Below are 14,201 nucleotides of genomic sequence, written 5' to 3'. Positions count from 1 at the left end.
TTCTCAACTTCTAACAACATGTTTCATGATCAACTTGTAGTTCCTTTTCCATTTTTCATATAAATTGATAGTTAAATATTGCAGGAATTGTATGTTACGCAATAATTCAACCCATAACAGCGAGAACAATTATTTTGCACTTGTAAAAATAATCGTCACGAAGTGTTCAGTGTAATGGCGAGAATAACTGAGAAAATTTACAGTTGGAGGATTGAAGAGGAATGTCCATAAAAGGAAATCATGTTTACATAACAAATTTAAATCAACAGGCTAACTCGTAATAATAGTACATAGATTCCTAACAAGATTAAGGAGAAATACATTCCCTTTATCAGCTGAAATATATGTGAGCAATAAACATAACACACATTATTCTTCTAATATGAGATGAAGCAGCATTTAAGCATCGGCACATTGTGCATGCTGATCCAATTCTGAGCTCAACATATGATGAAGGAGCTGTTCAACTCTCTGACTTCGTGTTTTCGTGCCAGCAGAACGTCGTCGGGACTCCTTACCTTCGCCTTCGTCGTCCTTATCACCGCACTTCTCCGCATCTTCTATCTCCATTTCGGCAAAGAAAGCCTCCAAGACAAATGCCACCACCAAATTCAGAAGCAGTAGAATAGTTACTAGATAAAAGCTGACAAAGTATATGTAAGACCAGGCTGATGTCAACTCTTTGTAGCTCTGCATCCACGCTTGCCAATTTCCCATTACTAACAAATTAAAAAGGGTTATCATCCCACTTGGGTAGTCATTAAAATTGAAAAGTAGATAGTCATTATCTGCAAGATCCGTCTCTGCCAGCTGAGGGTTTCCACTGTTTACCAACCCGCCAAAGATCTGCACCCCCAAAGAGCAATACATGCACAGCACACAGAATATGGTACCAAGGTAGGGCATTAAACTTGGTATCAGAGTGAGGAACGTGGCAACAAAGGCTCGGTAACGACGAACAAAAGTCAAGAGCCTTATAAGTCTTAACATCCTTACAATAAGAAGATAGCGAATCCATTCACCATTTGAGAGAAATGGTAATCCCTTAGGAGACACAAAAGTTGCTGTTTCAACCACAACTATAACCACAGTGATAATGAAGTCAAAACGGTTTTGGCCATCCTTCCAATAGTTTTCGAACCCATATGAGTACACTTTTAGCGCCATTTCCAAGAAATATAACCACCCAAAGACAAACTCAAGCTGTTGCCAGAAATTCTGCCCAGAACTGTCTTGTATGTCAAGAGTCGTCTCAATAACAACAGCAACAAGATTCAGCATCAAAACGAAAATTACCACGTATTCGAATTTGGGGTCCCGAACAAAAGTTTTTAACTTCTCGGAGAAGGTTGCACGATAGAATGGGTATTTCATTAACCAAGGCAGGGAATCCTCCTTTTGAAACTTAAGTGCTATGGCATTGCAAATATCAGTGAATTCTTGAAAATTAATCCTAAAGTCATGGCTATCATCCAACTCATCGAATATTAATCCGTAATCTTCTTCTGAGATATTAGGCAATGACCTGTAGCTACCGAGTTCCTTAAACAAACTAATACATTGTTCTTTATTTAAAGAATTGGATTTATTGCTATCTACAAGATCAAATGCCTTTTTCAAAATCCCAGTTCTTATACGATCTTTTCCAACAACCTGTTTGACTAGCTGACCCTTGAAACTATCATACACAACAGCAAGAATCAAGTTGGTGACAAAGTAAACACCCAAGAGCACGTAAAGGATGAAAAATAGGGAATACCAACGTGATGCTTTGTATGCAGGAATCCAGACATCAGGATTGTTCGATGTGGTAAATAGGATAAACATATGATATGTTGTTGCACCGTATGAGGTAAATAACGCTGTTCCTTGTTCTGTATCCTCAAATATGACATATGCTAACCAACTTGAGAACAGCAGAAATAGAAGTCCTAATAGCTGCAATTGACACACATTTACAAATGAAGCCAATCAAAGTCCATGGAAATTAACGATTAAATATAAACCAAGAATATGTGGCACTAAAGCAGCTTCTGCTCTGACAAAAAAAAAAGCAGCTTCTGCTATTCAAAACAAAACTGCAACCTTGCAGTTAAAATCGAGTACAGGTATAGTACAATCTAATTGAGATATGGACCTATAGTGAAAACATACCAAAACATTAACATATGTGGCTACCATTCCAGCAAGGACAACTAACGTCTCTCGTAGATCCCTGAAGTAAATTACAAAATCAATTATCAGGAATCTAATCAGATTTGTATGTATATCAGGTATGCTTGTGCACACCACAATGATATCATTTGACCCTTACAAATATACTTATTTGGTACATCCAACCAGTTCTACCTTGTGCCGTTTTGAAACATAAATTTAACTTTTGTCATCGAAAAATTGTCTTGTAAAGGTAAAATAGAAATTTCAGTTGAGGTAAGCACTTGGCAGACAAAATTAAAGGTACACTGCATTATGAAAGTACAATGATATTGAAGGCCCTGAGATTTCTCTGTTCTTTTAAAAAAAAATTAAGAAACATGTTCTGGCATATAATTTTGATAATTTCGCGAACACATAAGAAAATCAATCGTTTGTTATCCTTGATCATTGTGTATGAAACTTCTTACTGCCAAATTGGATATGTATCTTCTGAAAGAGTAAATGCTACGAAGGGTTAAAAAATTTAAGATTTATAAAGAGTAATCTATTATATATGTAAGGTCTAAAGAAGTTTAAAGTATGATGCTTTCAATATTCATAGATATAACATGCAATCATTAATAATCTGTCTCATACTCAAGATGCCAGGTCTAGCCAGTAATACCTGATGTTCAGAATGAAAAAAACAACTCGGACATAAGGCGCTATTCTGAATGGGAGAGAATAGAATGCCACCGGAGATAGATAAAGCACATAAACGAAGAAATCAGCAAGCAGAACCAGCAGGAAAAGGATCTGAGAAGTAAATAAAAGATATGGACAATATTAGACAGAAATCGTCTTTTTAGAGAGAAACCAGTACCACCGATAAGTGGTGTAAACCAAAATCATAGAGGTTTTAAGTTCAAGTTCAGAATTTCATCATCTACAAAATAACAAATCTTTATTTGACAAAAAAATGCTTCATTTGATGATTAAACAACAATTCACAGCAAATATAGGATATCGTAAAATATTGAGCACATTTAGTTCAAAAGCTTTTGCCTACTTAAAAACAAAAAAATTGTAAAAACATGTTATGATTAGATAAATAATCTGTAAACTGATTATTTATATATTGTCTAATGTCATAATTTGTAATCTCCTATCACCTTGGACACAGTTATTTCTTCTAGATCACAAAGTATCTGATCAAACATGCAAAGTAATACATCTAAAATCTCCTTGACCCTACTTTAAATACTATCTTTATAGAATTAAAAAGTGCCAAAAATCTGGAATTCGACTTCTTAGCTTATGGCTCGCAAACGATGATGCTGAGATATTAGATAAAGCATGCTGTGAAATATAGGTTCGTTTTTAAATTTGAACTTCCCAACTCAACTTGAAATGCTCTGTTCACACTTCACAGTAACACTTTGGTCAACTCAAATGATAATTTCCATTTAATCAAAAAAATTATTGGGTAGACTGTACACGTCACGTGATAGTTACTTTTACTTAATAAGTTACTTCAGTGACAAATTTCTTTCACCTCTCACTGCACAAAAAATTCCCAGTTGCTTTTTTAATAAATAAAGGACTTTGATATAAATCTTGTATTCTTGAATTTGTTAACTCATGCTTCTTAGCCCACGGAGGAAGTACAGATGCAATTAACACTAACAGGATTTTTTTTTTTTTTTATCTAAGGGAAAGGGTATACAAATTTTACAAGGCATGTCCACATATAATGGAGCTTGAAGGTTATAACTTGGCCAAAACATTAATATTTTATGTTGGCAATTACATCAATGTAAGCAGGATAAGTACCTAAGTCTTCCTCTATGGGGCAGTCAACTTAATCAATATTGGCTCATTATTTAATATAATATCTTAACATTAATCATAAAATGGAGTCCACATGGTTTATCAGCCAAACACCATGTTTCCAATAGTCCAGTTAAACCTACATGGCTTAAATTCACAAGTATATTGTAACTTGGTAATTTCAAACAAATCTTCTGCGATAAAAGATATTCATATTTAAAAAAGTTTATAATACTAATATAAGGAATGCAAAACATACATCAGGAGTTGAGAAAAAAAATAGGCCACGGGGGCACCGGGCATGACAGAAGAGTACTTACCTTTAGTTTATTAAGATGAGATTTCCAGTAGAGCTTAAACCCTTCATATGAAATTGGGAAGAACATATGTGCCATGAGAATAACAAGAGTAACTCCCTACAAAATTAATGGAGAACTCATTGGTATTAGGGACGTGTAGCTCATACAGGCTTAACTCTTATTGGTTGGGACAAGTGAACAACAATATGTAACTTAGATCAGTTACATTAGTAGCATATATCTTCAAAATCTCTATAGTACCACAGGTGCCAAACTAGAAATCAAGGTATGATGGTTTTTGTGGCTCAATAACATGTGTGGGAGTGAGAGAAATGAAATGTTTTCATTCGTTCAACTACTGGCACCATATTACCTCAAATATATTTAAACTATTTTGGATAAGCATTGAGCATTACTACCATTGCGTTAAGCCGTTAACACAGATATGCTATATGAATCTCAACCTTTTATTGCACTTTTCTAGTTTAATCTTCTTTATACAAATGTTGATTGGCAAACCTATGGACCAAAGGCTACATGTTTATACATAGTGTAGACAGAGACCATAAATCTGATTGTCTTCGTACAGAATTATTGTTCATGCTCTTATTGGAAACCTGAATAATTCTGGTCAAAGTTACGTCTTGGGCGAGTAGAGTAATACTGACCAGATTTGAAGCATAGAACTAACTAGAGACATATCTTGTTTTCTGCTGATATGTGTAGAGGGAAACTTCTGAAGCTGTATAATAGTTACTTTCACTGTGGTTGGGAGTTGATAATGCTATATATATTCTTGTGCAGATTTCGCATAGTAGTCATAGTGATGAATTTTTTCCACACATTTAACAAAATCCTTACCTCATATATAAGAGACCCAGCCCCACTTAAGTAGGGGAGCTGTCCAAGAAAGTAGTATTCTCGGTCATCGCAAGAAATTGCCAAATTCTGGCTGCACCACAGTGGTTTCTGCGAATATGTAAGATCAGAATTAAACAATTAACATCCCTGCCAACTTGATGAAACACACCGAGTAAAAAAGATGAAGCATATGAGTTGAAGCTCCAGTAGGCTTTATAGTAGAGCATCATTAGCTTATTAAATCTTAACCAACCTCCAAGAAGTTGAGCAATAACAACGCAAAGTAATTAAGGGACCAGATGACATCAAATCGAATAAAAAAGAAGTATAATTTTGCTGCCTCTGCAAAGCTTGCTTCATCATCAAGAATCTCCTCCGGTAATCCAATGCCATCTTCAGCCTGCAAAAGTGAGGGCATGTACCATATTGTTACAATGTGCAATAGTCATGCCGCATGTTAGTTTAGCTCTAGGAAAATGATGCTTCTACTTGAGAGCAAGTGTGCACCGATGTATATGCATGTGTAAGGGCACGAGTTGCTAGATATTATCAATACAAGTTGGCTATTATTTCATACTTGAACCTATATGGCTATATATTCGTTATCAAGGTTAGAACCAACTTAACTCCTGAAATGTGTCATTTTAAATATTAAAATGTCTCAAAGAAACTGTACTGTAAATGCAAGGGGAAGGTATTCATCCTATTTCTCTCCATTTACTATATGGTGGGGATAATTAGCCTATTGGTTAATCCTCTTACCATCCCCGTTAGACGCTTCTTACCTCAGTACCATAAAAACAGAGCAGTGTATTGCCTTAATGACCTGACATACATATATAGCCTTAATGTATATTCATGTTTAAATTAAGGAGGCAATCGAAACCTAGATAATTTATAATAACGCAGTACAGGATCTTTATATTTGTTGGCTCCTCGAGCCTGTAGCCTGTAGCCTGTAGGAAAATGATGTAAGCTTTTGACTAAAGTTCCTCATCAGTGTCAGCATTTGGCGAACATATCTAAAACAAACTAGTTTCAGCAAAAAATGCAAATTGATATAGGAAACATAAAGGGAAAGAAACGAACACGTCTAAAAGATTGTCCTACATCCTTGCATCAAACACTATGACATTCTTAATGAAGTCATCGCGGTATTGTTCTATACAACCTTGAAGCTTCAATTTCCTTAACGAACTCTCTTAATACGATTTCTTGGCAGCTAAATAGACTCAACCATATACATAACGTACAATCATTTTCAAATCAAATCATCTTAACCTACAAATCGTAAAAACAATGATCTCATTGAGCTTGTATTTTAGTAAATCTTATACTTGTGAACTACAAAATTTATTTTAATGTAAAAAATGTATGTTAAATCCTATTTAAATATATAGTAAATTCTCGAGTTCTGTAAAGTTTGTAGGCTAAGATAATTTGTGTCTGAACATGAACATGACTGTAACATTTTATTTTGACAGAAAACATGACTGTACATTTATATTAGCTAGCAAATGAATTTGCAAGTAAATTCACAAAACATTATTACTTGAAAACTAAAACCAAAAGTGGTGCGTTGCACAAGCAGGACATATGAAACATCCAGATCAATGTAGACATGTGATCATGAGAGAGAGAGAGGAAGAGGGAGAGGGAGAGGGAGAGGGAGGGAGAGGGAGAGGGAGAGGGAGAGAGAGAGGGAGAGAGAGAGAGAGAGATTTAGAGAGAGAGAGAGGCATACGAGATCAACGAGAGCAGCAGCTTTCTGACAAGAAGAACCATAAGCAATGGCGTCAGACCTCCGTTTGAAAGCGGGTAAACGATCTCTCAGCCGACCCGAACCCTCTCCTCGCAAAAGTAGATGTGTTTCCATTTTGGTGTAATAAAATTATAATTCTGTTATTCTTACAAGGATTTCATATTCATAGCATAAAGTAGTTCGATAACTTTAACGAACACAAACTATACGGATATTATAACACCAACCACATCTCACTCCGGACAATTCCCACTCAAAAAGTTAGTTATATACTTATATATGTTAATTTTATATTTATTTTTTGGAAAATATTATTTATTTGGAGTACTTTACTAATTTTTAAGTAATCTGTACGAAAATTATATAATTTTTTTGAGTTAAATAATTCACAAAAAAATTGTATTTAAGCTGTGTGTTATTTGTTAATCAGTGTCCGCGAGTACAACATTATAAGTCCTACTTAAAGTTTAGCATTATTCACGTCAATCGGTAAAAAAGGTTAAATGCATAACTTGAAATTTATCTTCTAATTAGTAATAATGAAGTAAATATTTTTAATTTGATGAGTCTTAAAAAAATAATTAATAACAATGTATGCTCTCATTTAATTTTTGAGAAATTAACTGGAAAATATTAAAATTGAAATTAAATATTTATACGCGTAAAGAAGAGATAGGTAGGCAGCCGAGGAAAAAGAAAAGTTGAATGCAGAAGGTCAGAACAGGGGATTATGGGAGACACGTTGATCCCGTTTGCGCCACTCATTTTTGCAGGTGACTCCCATAAATAAATAAACTTAAACGAGGTGAGTAAAATGCGTTATATAAATAAATGATTTTCGCAGCTTTCATTTATATCTCGTTGAAATTGCTGCATTACTATTATCATATCTAAATCAATGGTACAATACTTTTGCGGGAGTCAATGCTTTCATTAAAATTTGAAAGTACTAAAATAATTTATTTATTTTACATCTCCTACCTAAAATATCTTAATTTCTAAAATATTATGAATATATATTTATTATCAAATTATATTATTTAAAAATTTAAAATTAAGAATTTTATGGTTTAAATTTTTAATTCAAATAAAATTTAAAAAATATATGCAATTAAATGAAAACATCATGCAATTAAATAAATTAGGGTAGAATATGAATTGGTTATACTTGATTTTTGGATAAAACCTGGATCGAAATTATATATATATATATATATATATATCCGGTTTCAAAAATAGAAAATCGTAACATATTGTAATATTTTTTAATAATAATAATAATAATAATATAGTACAAAGTTATATACTAATATTTTTTACTTTCATGCCGGAAAATAATTGCACATTTGCCCGACACACCTCTTGAAATCGAGATGATGAAACAAAGGGGCCCCAAATAAGTAACTTATTGACTTATAAGCCGTAATTACTTATCGATTAATGTTTGTCGATCCAACTTATAAGTTAAAGTTGTCACCCCTCTACCATTACATCTCAAACTTCAAGCGGATGAAGGTGATCTCTATCATGATCCATCACACTACAGGTGTTTAGTTGGTAAACTGAATTTTCTCACACATACTCGACCAGATTTATCATTTACAGTACAACATCTCAGTCAGTTCCTCAAATCACCTCGAATACCACATTTTCAGGCCTTATCGCATGTTCTCAAATATGTAGCTTCTACTATCAATCAGGGAATTCTTTTAAAAGGGAACGAACAATTAACTCTGCAAGCTTTCTCTGATTCATATTGGGGTGCATGTCTTGATACTCCTCGTTCTATCTCTGGTTATATCTTACTACTTGGTAACTCTCCTGTTAGTTGGAAATCCAAGAAACAAAGCGTAGTTTCCAAAAGTTCTTCTGAAGCCGAATATCGATCCATGTCTGCTGCTGCTTCTGAAGTGACTTGGATGGTTCGCTTACTCGAAGAGTTAGGTATCACCAACCTCAAACCTGTCGCTCTTCATTGTGACAACCAAAGTACTATCCACATTGCTAAGAATCCAGTTCATCACGAACGCACGAAGCATATTGAAATTGACGTTCATTTCACAAGAGATAAAATTCTCGAAGGCCTTTTACAGATCACTTATCAGCCTACTACTTCTCAGTTGGCTGATATCTTCACTAAGATTCTTCCTTCTGCACATTTTAAGGATCTTCTTGACAAACTTGGCATGACTTCTACTCTGCCTCGTTTGAGGGGGGATGTTGATATATGTGACCACCTCACGACTACGTCAGCTTCTACAGACCTCACTTCTACATCAGCTTATGTCAGCAAAGAATCACTCCACAATTCTGTTATAACAGAATACAAGTGACAGCTCACAAATAGCTCAGCACAAGATGCTGCTTGTAACTTCTGAATCCGCACAACTGTGATACATATATAATTAATAGACTAGTCTATAGTTTTAGTCAGTTTTTAGTCATCTCCTTCTCTCAATACTTACTCAACAAGAAATGTAAACAAGTAGTACTAGTAATGAAACAAGTCTGTAATTAGTAGATAAGTTTGAACATTGGATATTGTATGAAGCTTTAATGGAGATTGTGAAGATACTACATATTCAGAATTGTATTAACAACTTATAAGTTGATAAGTTGAATGTTAATAAAAACGTATTTTTTCTCAACTTATTTTGATTTTTCAACTTTTTATTAATTTTTATTTATAAAATATATATTTTAAATGTTATTTAAATTTAAAATTCAAGAATTAAGAAGATTGTATTTAAAAATTATTTAGTTTAGCTCATTTAAGTAAAAAAAAATTGACTTATAAGTTAATTATCCAAACACTTATATAACTTATAAATTTTTAATTATTTATGATTTATAAGTCATTTATATATTTTAAATTATAAGTTACTTATTTTAAAATTTTATAAACGGACACAAAATCATTTTGACCAGCCCAGCCACAGGTGAAAAAAGAAAATAAATTTTAGATAAGAAAAAACATGAGGATGGAAGTGAAGTGACAGTGTGGTCAGTCTAGTAACGTAAAGGCAAGTTAATGTTGATGTTGAGGTGTCATGCAAGAATTGAAATAAGGGGTGGGATTCAATCAAACCGTTTATCAGCGGCCATTTGGTGTCGGCAATGCTATCTTATTAATTAATTTTGTCAATTGCATGCCCATCTTATCATTTAATCGATATCTTCATTTTATGTCATATAATAGGACTATGTGCATGTTTGCGTGTCAAAATTATTCATTCTATTTGATCCAAATGCCTGTTTTATTCTTACATGCTGTTTGCCGAAATAAGTTAACTCCCATTTTTACCTCTTAAACGGCTAAAATGAGAATGCAGATAATGCTAACTTTCTCGTACAACTTATTTTTGCGCACTAATATCCGTGCTTCGTGTCTTTAAATATAGTAACTTAAATCATCCTGTAATATATCGGTTCTCGTTAATACTTTTTTTTAAATTTTACTTATTCAATTATATAATCATTTTAATATATTTTATTAATATATAAATAATTATGAATTTATAATAAATATAATTAAATAATTAAGAAGAAGCGGTGCTCGTAATTTATAGGAATAAGCTATAGCTATGATCGTAGGTTAGCGGGATAATTAAAATATATCTAATAGTTTAGCAGGTGTATAACACTATCTATTTTTATTTTTAATAATCAAAATAAGGGAATAACGATTGAACCAAAAATATATCTAATAGTTTAGCTATAACACTATTTATTTTTATTTTTAATAATCAAAATAAGGGAATAACGATTGAACCCAATACGTTTAGTATAGACTAGTTTAAAATGTACGAACTTATTTTAATATTATATGATTTTTTTAATCTAATTTGAGTTGATTTTTTTTAATATTATTTATAAATTTGAATTGGATTTTTTTTAATTTATAAGGTATAATTACCAAACACGTCAATATAAGTAAAATTATCCAAATACTTAAATAACTTATAAATTAAAATGTTCATATCAACTTTTCAATTTTAAGTCATAAGTTAAATTTTTGGGTTAAATGCACTTTGCACACTCTTATTTTCTTTCAAAAACAAATGTGTATCAGGTTTATGGAAACTCAGTTTGCACTTCTCTACTTCAACCTGCCAAATCAGCAAGCACCCCTTTGACGGTTATAATTAAAAAAATAAGGGGTCAAATGAGAATTTCAGTAAAATATTAATTAAACTGAATTTCTTATTTTTCAGATTATATTAAAAACTGAACTTTATTATTATAACTATAAAATAAGAACTTTAAAATTTTCGAATAATACTATTTAGATGAGTTTCAAATTTTAGTTAAAATAATATTGCCAAAAATTATATAACTTTACCAAAAGTAAATTCAAAATGACTTTATATATATATTTTTTAATTATATACTTAATTTAATTATAATTATTTCATTTTTAATTCTTTGACGTCGTTATAATTTAATGTGCATTTAATAAAAAAAATTTGGTCAATATTAATATTTCATATAAAAGAAATCATTTTTATAAATATTTTAAATTATATTTGAAATTCTAACTATAATTTATTTACATTTTAAAATGAATTTCCAGTTTTACCCAATATCATTTTATTTATAATCTGCAAAAGAGTGCATATTGACTTAGCAAGTTGAAGTTGAGGGGTGCAAATTGTATTTCCGAAAGTTTTGATACAAAATTATTTTTCAATTTTGTTTGAGGGTACAAAATGAATTTAACTCTAAATTTTTTTAAGAAATCTTAAACAACCCTATTATATAAACACAGATTTGAATTTCCTTCCGAGTACCGCATAATTATAGATTCAGTCAACTTACAGTAGATAAATTCTGGAGAGAAACTAAATTAATGTACGATGAATTTAACTTAATGTTGCGTTGAACTCCAAACATAGGGACCAAAACCTCTGTAGCAGTATGACCCATACACTTCCGGGCCAAACCATTATATGGGCCCTTGACCAACTAGGCTATCTCTACTTCTACATTTTCACTGTGACGTCTACGCCTCAACGGACCAATTTTTTGACAAATAACTAGTGTTTGGATTCTAGTTAGTGCGGATTTTTATTTTTTCCAAATCAACCATCATATACGATTCTTTAAAAATCAAATTAGTTCCGACCAAATTAAACCAAGTTAGATCATATGAGAACATATTTTCTTTTTTTCATGATTCACGCTTTAACAGATTTTTGAACAACTCTATGAGCGGCATTCTTTATCTAAAATTTTGGACAATGAAGTACATGACGAGGTAATAAAAAGAGACAAACTGGGATCAATTCACTGGTACTCAATATAACGAGACCCAGTAACATGACTAGTTAGCTCGGACCAAAAATTTCAAATCAATTAGTTGGGTAATGGGCCATTTTAGCACGTTTTGAGGGAAGAGTTATCAAAATAGCATCCCCACGAAAATAGGCTGTAATATCAGTGATTTTAAATAATAACAATAACAATAATAATAATAATAATAATAATAATAGTAAAATTTATATGTTTTGAATTATAATTTGAATAAATTAATTAATCTTAAAAAGGATTTATGTTAGGTAGTTTAGTTATTATTAAAATTCTAAATATCGTAGGATATTAAGTACTCTATATATTAATCTATTCGATCATTGTGTAGCATTCGAGTTTGGTATTAAAAACTCTAAAGAAGCCGCGGGGCGAGAGTTAAAGGAAAACAGGGGCGATAGGTGTTTTAGTAAGTTGTATCCACGACATCACGCAATTCTTAATTCTCTATTATTATAATTAGTTGTACAATAAGGCATTAAACATGTAAATTGGTTGATAGAGCACATACAAATTGAAGATGATGCCTATTTGATAGGTTATATACCATGCATATTACTCAGTAATACTACACTTTAATGGTCTATGTGTGAGTAGCATAGTTTTAAAAAGTAAAGATTATTATCAAATTTACATGACACCTTGGACCTGTTTCCATGAAAATCAATGGTATGATTGTTTGATGCTATTTTTTTTAATAGTGTATTTATAAGTTTATAAGTCATTAAATCGGTAATACGTATTATTAATTCTTATTTTTATTTTATTATTATTATTGCTAACACTATTATAAATTTATGATATCCAAATCTGTGATTGGTTAAAAATAAATCCAACTGTGTGAATTGATTCAGGGTCATAGTTTTGGGTTAAAAATATATATATAAATTTTTATGTAAATATAATATTTGAGAACAAGCTTATTTTTCTTCTCGTATATTTTATTATTATATTGTATTTAATTATTTGGTTTTGTAAGATTATTGATACATGATTACATGATTGGTTTCCTGGTATAGGATTGTAGTTGGGGTCTATTTACATCTTTCATTAGATCATCAGAGGTGTTGAATAAAGTCACTGCATTTACATTCATAAGATATTAACAATTAATTTATTAAACTGTATGCGCCAAAGATGTATTGATTTACTTTTTCTATTCTAATAGCTAAACTATGTTCATGTTATAGTTCTTATATTTATATTAATGAGTGGCCATGTGTGATGACTATCTTATTCGTATGAATCAGTGTTGGTACTCATCTGTTGGTTTTTGTTTGCTCATAAGCCGAATGCATTAATATATATTCAAATTAGTGTTATAGATTTCGAAAATCGGAACTATTTGGTTGAGGTATCGATTTACGATTTATCGGACGATTTTTAAAAAATCGGATGATTAATCGGCGATTTATCAGAAATCGGTCAAATCGGACAAATATTTTTGACCGATTTTTGAGCGATTTATCGGCGATTTTTGAAAAATCGGCCGATTTCTATAACAGAGATTCAAATACGTCCTTTGAGTTTAAGTTGACGAATGAATGTCTCAATAAATAAATAAAATAATAATATACATATGAAATTGTATGTTAATAATAAATTGTATTTTTATAATTTAGATCGGGGACCAGGAAATTAGCGGATCGTTCACGTATTTAGTTAGCATTAAAGTTTGCGATATTCGAGGTACGCATTCTATCCCCTTTTTATTCAACACTATTCCTCTTGTCCATCATATTTATTTGATTCGTTCCGTTCTACTTTCTGTTATTCCGTTATAATTTCTTTTGATCTCCTTGACTTCCGAAAATTATTTTAAAATGGATTTGTAAAATTATAAATATCTATTTATTCCGTTTTCAAATATTATTTATGACACCCTCTGCTTTGGAAATCTGAATTACTTGTATCAAGTGATTTTAAATTTTGCGATAATATTTTATTTTGAACCCTTAGAGTGATATAGGGTATACCGAGTTAACCAGCTGTAGGGGTACTACAAC

At 31.6% G+C, this 14,201-nt stretch overlaps 1 protein-coding gene across 2 annotated transcripts; it reads right to left on the bottom strand.

Moving 5' to 3' along the window:
* Positions 1-208: 208 nt before the first annotated feature.
* On the bottom strand, positions 209-7,126 carry LOC141707072 (two pore calcium channel protein 1A-like). Of its 2 annotated transcripts, XM_074510042.1 has the most exons (8): positions 6,871-7,126; positions 5,380-5,526; positions 5,127-5,234; positions 4,287-4,382; positions 2,822-2,952; positions 2,155-2,215; positions 1,760-1,938; positions 209-1,678 (listed from the first exon to the last, which is right to left on the bottom strand). In XM_074510042.1, the coding sequence occupies exons 1-8, from the start codon at positions 7,000-7,002 to the stop codon at positions 400-402; spliced, it is 2,133 nt and encodes a 710-aa protein (XP_074366143.1). In that variant the 5' UTR covers positions 7,003-7,126; the 3' UTR covers positions 209-399. The 2 variants fall into 2 exon arrangements, with proteins under 2 accessions (XP_074366143.1, XP_074366142.1); XM_074510041.1 differs by having other exon boundaries at positions 209-1,938.
* Positions 7,127-14,201: the final 7,075 nt, after the last annotated feature.

This window comes from Apium graveolens, chromosome 2, assembly GCF_009905375.1.
Source record: "Apium graveolens cultivar Ventura chromosome 2, ASM990537v1, whole genome shotgun sequence".
NCBI classification, from domain to species: Eukaryota; Viridiplantae; Streptophyta; class Magnoliopsida; order Apiales; family Apiaceae; genus Apium; species Apium graveolens.
This window is presented reverse-complemented; position numbering and strand designations above follow the sequence as displayed.